The 12,654-nt window shown below is 29.2% G+C and overlaps 1 protein-coding gene across 1 annotated transcript in view; it reads right to left on the bottom strand.

Moving 5' to 3' along the window:
• Window positions 1-481: 481 nt before the first annotated feature.
• The window catches only part of LOC105836115 (protein AATF), a 37,430-nt gene continuing 25,257 nt past the window's right edge, over window positions 482-12,654 (bottom strand). Inside the window, exon 3 of the mRNA XM_012679937.3 lies at window positions 482-1,704. Coding sequence (XP_012535391.1) covers window positions 605-1,704 — 1,100 coding nt within the window. The 3' untranslated portion in view covers window positions 482-604. The remainder of the gene's footprint in view (window positions 1,705-12,654) is intronic.

Raw genomic sequence — 12,654 nt, 5'->3', positions numbered from 1 at the left:
AATTAAAGACAAACCTTATTCAACATTAGCTGCATAACTAAATCTTCGTGTAAATATTTTTTGTGTAATTTTTTTTTTAATTCAAGTTTATCAATATATTGTTACCTTTTCAAATTTATCAAATTGCCAAAGTCTTTTCAGTTTTAAATCACAGTTATAAATTAAATAAGAAAAGCAATTCCACGATATTAAATTGATTGTTAATTTAATAATAATAATGCAAACAAGCATATGTTACTTTCTCCCTAATATACTATCAAAAATTTGTTGCAAAAAATATTACTTTAGTTAAGGCTCAAGTCTCAGCCCCACTTCGAGCATAAAAACAGTTACGATATTTCATAACCGATACTGTTTAAAAGAACGCATGTCAAAGACCCATGTAATAAATGTTATAATTAATCATAATTGAATAAAGCTTCTTTTTAATTAATTAAATTATTTCAATTATATAGGATTTATTATATAATTCAATTATATAGGAAACGACAATATTTATTTATTAATAGATATAATTAAACATAAATTTAAATATAAATTTGCACATTTTATATATTCTAATGTAAAATTACAAACTACAGTTTACATAGCCATAATTACTGTTCTATTCTTTCGTCAATTTTATTTTACCAAACAACGAATTGTATAGTTCGTTTTTTGCATTGTCTGTCCACGTGTTGTATACTGTAATGGGTGCCATAAAATTAACTAACTTATTGTGCACATTGTATCGTACCTTCCTGCCTTTCGTCGCGCGAGTATCAATTTTCCTTTTTATCTTCTTACGTAAGTTCTGCAATTGAATCCACTGTTTACTGAGTTGTATAGAATCAGTCACGTCTGAAGATTTATACTCTATCAGATCTCTTAACAACTGATGATAAAAATCGTCATCATCATAAATTTCTGGATCATATTCTTGAATTCTTTTACCGTCATTACTTTCATTCGACAAAGCTTTACCAACAATATTGTACTCGGAACGCTTTAATTGAGTTCTCTTTCGTAACTTATTTATGTCACTCATAGCAAACTCAATTTGTTTTAGCGTAGTCTGACCCGAATCTTTGTTTAGTGAACCCATGACAATCCGTGTCTTGTCGTTCCATTTTTTAATAACAAAGTCCCGATACTCTTTATAGGAATCATGATCGTTTCGTATAATTTTCTCGTAGTCATTATATCTCAAACGTTTTTGAGGTATTGATTCTTCAATCGCTTTTGTATCTTCATCAACAGATGATTGTTTTTCGTTTTCGAATTCGTTTTCAGTATCGGAAGGTATCTCTTCATCCATCGAATCATTTGTATTAATATTTCTCTCCTTGGTTTTTCTCTTCTTAGCATCAAAGCGTAGATTTTTTGTTTCGGGATATTGTTTCAATAAGAAATCTTTCAATTGTAGCATGTTTTCTATGACTAGTGCTAGTTTCATTTTAGTTTCATTAACTTTTTTCATGAAGTCCACGTCTGATCTAAATTCCTTATGCATCTCGTATTGTGGCATTTTATTACTAACTGCAACACATTTCTGTAGCTTTATTCGCATTTCCAAGAAATTTTCCCAAAGTTTCAGCTGATTCCTAATACTGATGCCTTTTTCTATTTCTGTCCTAACATTTGTTTCAGATATTGTTTTGATAGTAGAGAACTTCCGTTTGTAAAACAGATCACCGACATCCATGTTACAAGGTTGAATAGTACCTAATTGAAAAATTGAATATTCAGTAATAAAGACAAAAAGTTTAAAACTTTTATAACTTACAAGGGGAGTGTACAACATATTAACGATTAATCACTTTGTTGGCATTGACGCAATACTGCGCTAAATTAATTCATGTCCAGAATGGCAGTGACGTAGGTACACATTCTCTTTTTTTCAACGTAACTCGTTCCGATTTGAAATTTGACAGATACTCGGAGGTTTTTAAGGTCGCTGAATCTGAATCTGAAGTCGAAATTTCAAAATTGAAAAGTTTCTCAAATATGAAAAGTTTACAATACTTAGACATTTTTTATGAAATGGTGACTGCAGGAGTTTTTAAGTCACTAAATCCAAGGTCTGTAGATGAACGACGGAAGGGGAAGGAAGGTCTTCGCATGAGAAGAGTAAGTGAGTAGTAGTAAAAGTGAAATGTGGAGAAGGTGAAATTGATATATCGTATTGGCCCCGGCCATGTTAGGGCCAAAATGTGTAACAAAGGATGCGAAGACCTTCCTTTCCCTCCCGTCGTTCATCTACAAACCTTGATTAAATCCGAATCTGCAATCTAAATGTGTAGGGGAAAGGGGGTAAGATGACGAAGTGGATAAGATGAATCACTAATTTTTTTAAGTTAATAACAAATCCAACGTTGAACTCATTAAAAGCTTTAAATAATAGGAGATTATTGTTCTGTTGTAGTTTGGTTTTAATTGATACATAAAAGTGGATAATATAATAAGAAATGTGTTTTAGGTATATTGTATAGTGTAACTTTTTGGCATCTGTTTATAGGAAATGGTGTAATTATAGTAAACACTTTCGGTTAAATAAAATCATGATACAGTATAGTTAAAAACGCATATACTACTGCATTCATATTTTTTTCTTCTCACAATGTAACATTTTTAATAAATAAATAAGTGAATACTATGATTGCGGATAAGATAACGGATGACGCTAAATGACGCATTTGTACTTACAGATTATGTTCTGCAACAAATGTAATTGCGTTAAAGTTATGCCAATTAAGTTTGTAATTTATGATACTAATTATACTGGTAATCTGTAAGTAAATTTTATCATATGCAATTTATTGATTTTGTTATATTTATAAAATAAAGTAGTTCTAGTATTAATATAATAATGTTAAATAAATAAGAAAATTTATATTTACACAAATAAACAATAAATAGATTATAATACCACTTAATTTGACTCTTTTCGCTCCTGGAAGTCATCTTACTCACATAGGGAAACAAGATGACGAAATTGACAAGTTCTTAGAAAATGATAATTTTTAAAAATTCTAATTTATTTAACAGTTTTTAATTTTTATGGTAGATACAAAAGACTTCAGTAAATCTAAAAAAATAGATCATTTTTTACATCATCACAGAAATTAGGAAAAATCGACAAACCTTAAAGTCATCTTACCCTTCTTTCCCCTACATTCAAAATGGCTGACTCAAAATAGTAGATCGGAGACACATTTTTTATTAACAATAATTATTGTAAGTATTGTAAGATTTTTATATTTTAGGTGGTCCATTTTGAATCAAACATTTTGAATTTTAAAATTTTGACTTCAGATTTGAATTCAGTGATCCAAAAAATACATACTATTACATACTATTACATTAATACACTGTGTTGAACAAAGGTTTAAAAAAAAGTGTGCTATTTTGGACACTTTTAGTCAAATTCTCCATGCCATCGAAAAAATTAATTTTGATAAAAGTTATATATGTAGAATGACTGCCCCTTATGTATGTGAGTAAAAAAATTTTTTTGCGATGGGCCTTAGTTTCTAAGAAAATAAAGAATAAAAAATTGAGTGAAACATTTAAGTGTGTACACCCAATAATGTTAATTCACACTAAAGTTTGAGTGTAAGTATTGAACATTTAAACTTTCAACTCTTAAACTGTTAAATATTCTCAAAATTGAGCTGTTCTTAAAAACCACTGTCATAATTGATTATTAACGCTGAAATGTTGAATGTAAACACCCATAAACATTTGAGAATTTAGAATTGATTGCGTTTAAATATTTTGAGTAAATGTTGTAAATGTAATTCAGACAGCCCAGAATATTTAAGGAACACATAATATTAAAGGAAAAATCTTTATTCGACATATTAAAATATAGACTAAATATTTTATACAATATTTATGGTAAATAAAAAGTAAAGATTTGTAGTAACATTTTGTAAATATTTATAAATGTTTTATAAATTATTTTATAAATATTTTTATAATATTTATGATAAATCTTTATGATCTGTCAAATCTAAGATCACAAAAATATTTATAAAATATTTGGATAAATATTTATAAAATATTCAAATAAATATTATATTTTGTAAATCTTTTGAAAATATTGTGTGCCGTCTGGGAAAGTATTATAATTACAAATTAATTAAATCTTAAAAGCAAAAATATATTTATAATAAAATATTTTTTTTTACAATAACTTAGAAATTAGTTTATTAACAGTAGATTTCTCTACAATGATTATCTGTACCAATGGAAAAAAGAATTTAAGATTAAGAATTGAAATGAGCTGAAAGCATATTATGATAAAATAATATTTAATGATAAATACTGATAAATAATAAAGGCACTGATCATATTCTACACAAAATAATTGTACACGATCAAAATATTCTACAAAATTGAATTTAAAATTGCACACGGTATATTGTGTGTAGAAAAACTGTGTAGTAAAAAAACTGTCCACTACACAGTTCTTCTACACATAATATATCCGTGTGCAATTTTTAATTCATGGATAATTCTTGTGCACAGTTTTTCCACGTACAATTTTTTTGTGTAGAATATTCTGATCATGTACAATTATTTTATGTAGAATATGATCAGTGCCATAATAAATATTTAACCCCTGGAGGCCACACAAGTGCGATTTAAGCCAAGCCAAAATTCCATATCTCCGCCTTTTTCTAATTGTCCTGTAGGCCTATTCTGTAACTCTTATTGACAGTTTAGTATATTGTTATATTGTTGTTGCGCAGCTTTTTTGTTACATATAATATGTGCGCAACGACAATATAACGATATCGACACTATCGTTAAAAGTTACAGAACAGACGTACTACAGTGCCATCAAACTAGTACGACAAATATGTGTACCATAGATATATAGATGTCTTGACTTCAAAAAGTTAGATAATGCTCCATTTATATATCTATGGTGTGTACCCATAACAGTAACCGATGCCATGTTATTTGACGCTAATCGCTTCATAGCTGGTGAGCTAGAAGTATCGAAAATCTTCCAAAATTCCAATTTGCACCAGCGTGGCTTCGGCGTGTACAAAACCGGTGTCTGCAATTTAAAAAAAATCGTTATTTTTGAAATTGATTAGTGTTTTTTACGGAGCATGTAAGTATTCCACCGCAAATTATACCTTTTTTATCATATTAAAAAAAATAGTCAGTACACTGCAGGATGAAAAACTATATTCTATGTAAAAAGTTTCATGTAGATGTAGAGGTTTAAATATTATTAAAAAGTATAATTTGCGATGAAATACTTACATGCTCCGTAAAATTAAGTAACACTAATCAATTAAAAAAATAACAATTTTTTAAAAAATTGCAGACTCCGGCTTTGTACACGCCGAAGCCACACGGGTCTAAAGAAAAGAATATTTGAAAAGTCTCACTTTTTCATTAGTTGAGCCACAGCTTCGCAGGCGCTTAGAAAATCGAAATTTAAGACTTAAAAATGTTATTAAAACAATTTTAAAAAGTGATGATGTACCGCTAAATAATTTCAGTATTATAAGAAAAGAGATTCAAGTGACTCAATGCGGCCAGAATTCGACTCACGTGTCGCAGTTATCAGTAACGATAATTTGCGATAATCATAGAGCTGGCCTATGTATAGAAAGTATAAATGATCACGATTAAATCGAATGAAATGAATTTAAACCAAATAAATTTTTTCTATCTTTCCGAACATGCTTCTTTTATATTTTTTACCTAATCCAAAAATATCATATCTTCAATGCATTAGAAAAAAAAAAGTTAAATTTTATATAGCCCTATAACAAATTTTTTTCTTTAAAATACAACTATTGAACTTTAATTTCCCAAAGTTTCATTCAAATATTTTATTTATTATTAAAAAATGACACCCTAAAAAAAAGACGCATTTTTCGAAATCTTATTTTGAAGATCATGATTTTTCACTATGTTAATGGTATTTTTTACTTTTGCAAGTATTGCCATCGGATTCTACGGGAAATGGTACCTCTATAAAGTATACATTTGAGTTTGATTTGAATAATTACACATGAAGTTATTAAAACTTAAAAAAACAAAATCCCAAATCACACCCGTTGGCTACTGTATGACTGAGTAGAGGTGTGGCCTCCAGGAGTTAATATATAATATATGTCATAAATATGTATATAACAGCAATAAAGTAAAAAATATTTCTTTCTTCTTCCTAATGGCCTAAGTAAAAAGTAACGATCAAAATAATGATCACAACAAACAATTTCTTAACAAAAATAGTTACTAATATTACTAATATCTTAAACTAACATTTTATTTTAGAATGTATAGAACATAAAATACTTTAATTAAACTGCGTATCCAGTTTATTCTTATTCTTAAATTAAGAGTACATTCAAATTAACTCTTAAGAAACTAATCGTGAAATTAACCCTCGATTGTCACACTTATCTCCAATCGCATTGTTGTCACACTGGGTACAGTATACCCATATCAAGTTTCAAACAGTCACAGTTTTAAAACTATCAGAGATACGATAACCAAATAAATTAGGGATTAAATTCAATCCTTTTAGAATATTATTTGATTATTACAATGTTAAAATTTGAAGTTTTATGTTAAAAAAATTCTTAAAAATTGTAATTTCCGGAAAAAATTGGTTTTTACAAAAACATCATACCTTTTTTAATTTTAAATATTTTAAGTTAAAAATTTATGTGGTAACTTATTTGACTTCAAAGTTGACGCATGGATACACTGTACCCAGTGTAATAACTAGGGTTTCAAATCCCAGGATCCCAGCTAAATTTGCAATCACAAAAATAGTCGGGATTCAAAACTACAAATCCTGAAAATCTCGGGATTGAAAAGAATTTAGAATTTTCTCGATGAGTTTAAAAACGCAGTCTGTTCATCAAGCGATTGGTTCTTACTTATAGATCTAGGATCAATTTCACCAACCACGGTTAGATGAATCAATGGTCAAAGTTATTAAGGCATGTATAATTATTATTTGAATATTTTATAAATATTTCCCAAAATATTTCATTTCTATAATCCTAGATTAAACAGATTATAAAAATTTATCGTAAATATCATTAAAATGTTTATAAAATATATATACCCAGTAAGCAAGAAACATTGATAAACGTTTTTGAAATGTTAATTTTAGAGAAATTCCCTTAACATTACAACTTAATGTTTCATAAATATTTTTATAATGTTATTTAATAATATTGTTGTCTTAATATTATTAAAATATCTTCAAAATATTTATTAGATGTTATTTAAATGTTATTAAACGTTATGACATAACGTTTGATAAATATTTTTAAAATATTACTTAATAATATTGCTGTCCTTAATATATTATTAAAATATTTAAAACATTTATTAATATGTGTTTCAAATACTATTAAACGTTATGACATAACATTTAAAAAATATTACTTAATATTACTGTCCTAATATTATAAAAAACATGAAACACATGTGTTTTAAATGTTACTAGATATTACAGACACGCGCTTCGCGCGCGCTATTTTTTACTTTTAAAAAATATATTACAACAATAACCATTTATACAAATTTGACAGCTCAAAATATCAATCGCAATGACAGTTATTCTCGCAACACGAAGTAAGCGCAGCGAGAGAACCAATCAGCATCGCGGAAAAGAGGCTTCATTATATGCTCTTTTTAATGTAAAAAATAAATGTTATTAAATGTTATAACGTAATTTTATAAATATTCTTAAAATATTTAATAATATCTAAATATTTTTAATAAAAATAAAATTAGAAATTAACTTTCAGGGCTCAACGTGATAAAATCAACGTAAAAATATCAAAAGTTTAATTAAAAAGAGACAAATGAGCGGCTACACGTTTTTGGCGATATTATATGTTTAATAGCTTAGTAAAACGTAAATAAAGTAGACGTTTCAATCTATTGTGTATCAGATTATTTTCTATACAAACATATTATAAGAAGCTTTGCGCAGATTACATAATATATGTGCTGTTGGTTAGACGTGTGGTATCATGTGTCGAGTATAAGAATACATTGCCTGTGATTCTTAAATCCAAAGTAGGTTCCGTAGAGTAAAAATGGTAACATCGATTCAAGACTAGACTATATCTCTAAATTTATTTTCTTATGTCGGTTTCCACTTGACTTTGGATCTGTACCGAACTTCGAAGACAACGCAAAAATAAGTATGTATTACAAAAAATATTCTGTTCCTCTCGTTATCAATTAATATCAGATTCAATTAATGTTGTTTACATTTAATTACAGTGTACATTATTATGGAAATTATATTAACTCAAGTTTTAATCACATGACACCGTTAAATTCTAATGCAAACAAAATTTAATCATAATATTTTATAATCTCGAATCGATGTTACCGTTTTTACTCTACGGAACCTACTTCAGATTCAAGAATCACAGACAATGTATTCTTACACTTGACACATGATAACACACGTCTAATCAACACAGCACATATATTATGTAACCTGCGCAAAATTTTTTATAATATGTTTGTATTGAAAATGATCCGATACACGACAAATCGGGTCGTCTACTTTACTTATGTTTTACTAAGATAATAAACATATATTCTACGCCAAGAACCTGTAGCGGCTCATTCGCCTCTTCTTAATTGACCTTTTAATATTTCTAAATTATTTTACAAACATATAAATTAAAATATTTTTTATGTGTTTATAATACGAATTATGTTATCATATAAATTATTCAATTTTTATATTTTGCTCGTACATATTTAAAGGGTACTCCCCATTAAGATAAGTGAAATGCCACTAGTCTCGAAATTGGAAAATAACTAAAAATGTATTAGTGATGCTAAAAAACAATTTTTGTGATATTGATTAGCCTCCCTTTATCCTTCCCCCTTCTCAATACCCAAAAACTAGTTTTTTTAAATATTATTTTTTTCTAAAAAATTTTAAATTTGAAAATTCTGAACAAAATTTTTTTGCATAGGGTATGACTAATAGTTTTTCCGTGAATTTTGGTTATATCCTGGGATCACCAACTCTAACCTAAAAAAATGTTTTTAAATTTTAAAACGCTGTAACTTCTCAACGTAGTACGTTGCAGGCATGAATCTACATGCAAAATGCGTATCTCAGAAATGCTCATTTCTCATATTTTTTTCAGATTTTTAAAAGTGGTGGGTCAAGTTCAAATAATCTTTTATTTTCTCATTCAAATTATTCCTTCTTTTATCATTATACTATAATTTTAAATAATCTTATAATATTCCATAATTTTTCCCATATCTCCATAATAATAGCCTTATTAATAAAACTAAGAATTCCACCTTTTTACTATGATTACCCTTCATGTCTAAATATATATCCTGATATTCTATTTTTATACTTCCAACCATTATAAAAATTACATCCTTCTACATAATTTCCCTAATTTATATTAATATCCTACTAATTTATCTTATTACAATTTTAAGATCAATTATCCCCCTCTACATTCTTCTCAACCTCAATAACAGTAAAATAATCTTATCATACTCATCCATTAGTTAATTTGGATGAATACCCAGCTAACCATTTGCTACCAAATTGTCAGCAGACTGCTAAAAATTTCTTGCGGAATCAGCCCAGCTAACCATTTGCTGCCAAATTGTCAGCAGACTGCTAAAAATTTCTTGCAGAATCAGGTTGCCAAAACCATGGCCTACTGTGTCCTCGAGTGCGCTCAAATTGCAAGCAAAAATTGTTATCAAATCCTGATATCAAATTGGGTGCAACACCAGAGCAGACCTGTCACTAGCAATACAATGACAGATTCACGCAGCAAATTGAGAACAGATGTTGCAACGTAAACTCACAGCAGATTTACGCCAAATATGCAACAAATCTGTATTCATAAATGACAGATTGGCGACAGATTTATCGAATCTTTTCATTTCTTCTTTCATCACAGTTATAATTTTATTTGAGAATCGATGTAAGCAATCTCCTGGGAAAATTTATTAATTCAGGAGTAAAAACAGATTAAATAATTTAACCAACCCTCTCCTTAGCATCTAATATTTCCTATAAGAAAGCCTCAATTGACCTATCTATTTTCTCCCTTTATATCGCAGGTATATCATCTATTCTAGGTGCAATTAATTTCATTAAATTTCTTTGTAGTTAAATCTTACTCCCAAAAAAATGAAAATACTACCAGTTCTGTATCATAAAAATATAATGTGGCGGTCTTCCGTCACATTGGACTCCTCCGCAGGTGCAGCGAAGGAAGATAATTTTTGCTTACCTTAGTCGCGTTGCGAGTGGTCTTTATATAGCGAGTTGACTGCATTTTACTCCCGAGAAAGTAAGCCGCCTATCAACGGTGCCGCACTTTTTATTGCCAATTTGACATTTCGACAGATCTGCTGCATTTCTGGTATCAATCTGTCGCGTACTTTGACACACAAATGTTGTTGCATTTCTACAGGCAATTTGCTGACATTGTTTTCACTTTGGTGTTTGTCGTCAATCTGTTATCAATACTTTCAATAAATCTGCTCGCAGTTCACTATTATTTTGTCATGTATTCTGATGACAGACGTTACTAAATATTTGCTGAATATCTGCTAATAGTGTTTGCAATGACAAAATATGTTTCTCGTTTGTCGCCTTTTTGGCAACAGAATCTGTTGCCAACATTTGTCACAGCAGAAATGGTTATAGGGGAGGCTGCCAAAACCATGGCCTACTGTGTCCTCGAGTGCGCCCCAATTGCAAGCAAAAATTGTTATCAAATCCTGATATCAAATTGGGTGCAACACCAGAGCAGACTTGTCACTAGCAATACAATGACAAGTTCACGCAGCAAATTGAGAACAGATGTTGCAACGTAAACTCACAGCAGATCTGCGCCAAATATGCAACAGATCTGTATTCATAAATGATGATAGATTGGCGACAGATTTGTTGAATCTTTTCATTTCTTCTTTCATCACAGTTATAATTTTATTTGAGAATCAATGTAAGCAATCTCCTGGGAAGATTTATTAATTCAGGAGTAGAAACAGATTAAATAATTTACCCAACCCTCTCCTTAGCATCTAATATTTCCTATAGGGGGGCCTCAATTGACCTATCTATTTTCTCCCTTTATATCACAGGTATATTACCTATTCTAGATGCAATTAATTTCATTAAATTTCTTTGTAGTTAAATCTCATTCCAAAAAAATGAAAATACTACCAGTTCTGTATCATAAAAGTATAATGTAGCGGTCCTCCGCCACATCGGACTCTTCCGCAGGCGCAGCGAAGGAAGATAATTTTTGCTTACCTTCGCGCTGCGAGTGGTCTTTATGTAGCGAGTTGACTGCATTTTACTCCCGAGAAAATAAGCCGCCTATCGACGGTGCCGCACTTTTTATTGCCAATTTGACATTTCGACAGATCTGCTGCATTTCTGGTATCAATCTGTCGCGTACTTTGACACACAAATGTTGTTGCATTTCTACAGGCAATTTGCTGACATTGTTTGCACTTTGGTGTTTGTCGTCAATCTGTTATCAATACTTTCAATAAATCTGCCCGCAGTTCACTATTATTTTGTCATTGTATTCTGATGACAGACGTTGCTAAATATTTGCTGAATATCTGCTAATAGTGTTTGCAATGACAAGATATGTTTCTCATTTGTCGCCTTTTTGGCAACAGAATCTGTTACCAACATTTGTCACAGCAAAAATGGTTATAGGGGTAATTATCCTAGCCTCTCTTAAAAACATTATTTGACTAAAATAAAGTTCAAACTTGCAAAAAACTACTTTTTTTGGTACTTTTTCGCCATTTTAACACTATAAGAATTTTTTTAATTTTATTATTTGTACAGAAAATTATGTATTTCGATATACTACATTTTTCTTCAATTTTTTTAGATTTTTTGGAATCGTTTATCCTAATCTAAAAATGGAAAAAGAGTATTTTTAACATTTTTTCATATTTTTGACTCTGAAAATATTTTCTTTTCCTACTATCCAATAAGCACAATAATGTTTGAAAAACATTTTTAAAAACATTTATAAAAACATTTAAATAATGGGATAAGTCCCCTTTTACTCATGAAAAAAATGTTTATTTTACATTAAAAAAAATTCTGTTATTATTTAATAAACATTTATTTAACGTTTAAACAAATTTTTTAAAAATATTTACTGAACATTTGCTTAATGTTTTAACAGCAAAAAATTGTTTGCATTATTCAATCATTTTGATGAATTCAACATAACCTCCTCAACAATCCAGCATCGCTTAATTTCTACAATAATTTAAGGGAGAAGACTAGACATGTTTCAGCCAACCCACTGCCGTACCTGTTAGAACATATTTAATTTATACGCCTGAAAAAACAGTCACCCATCCAACTGTTAGCTACCGTCGACGTTGCTTGGCTTCGAAAATCATACGCAACCTAACACTTTGTGATGATCCATGAGTACTTCGTGTTTATTCATACATATTTGTTATAGATCATTTCAATAGCTTGTCAAAAGGATGAAACATGTATAGTTAACTCATATTTTTACAATTAAACATAGTTTTACAGTTTTTTACTAATTTTTACATATGCAAAATAGCTACATGTGGAATAACATATGAAAAGATCTATTTTTGCTGTGTTCATTAAAA

This window comes from Monomorium pharaonis, chromosome 10 (assembly GCF_013373865.1).
Source record: "Monomorium pharaonis isolate MP-MQ-018 chromosome 10, ASM1337386v2, whole genome shotgun sequence".
NCBI lineage: Eukaryota > Metazoa > Arthropoda > Insecta > Hymenoptera > Formicidae > Monomorium > Monomorium pharaonis.
The sequence above is the reverse complement of the archived record's forward strand: the minus strand, read 5'-3'. Positions and strand labels throughout refer to the sequence as shown.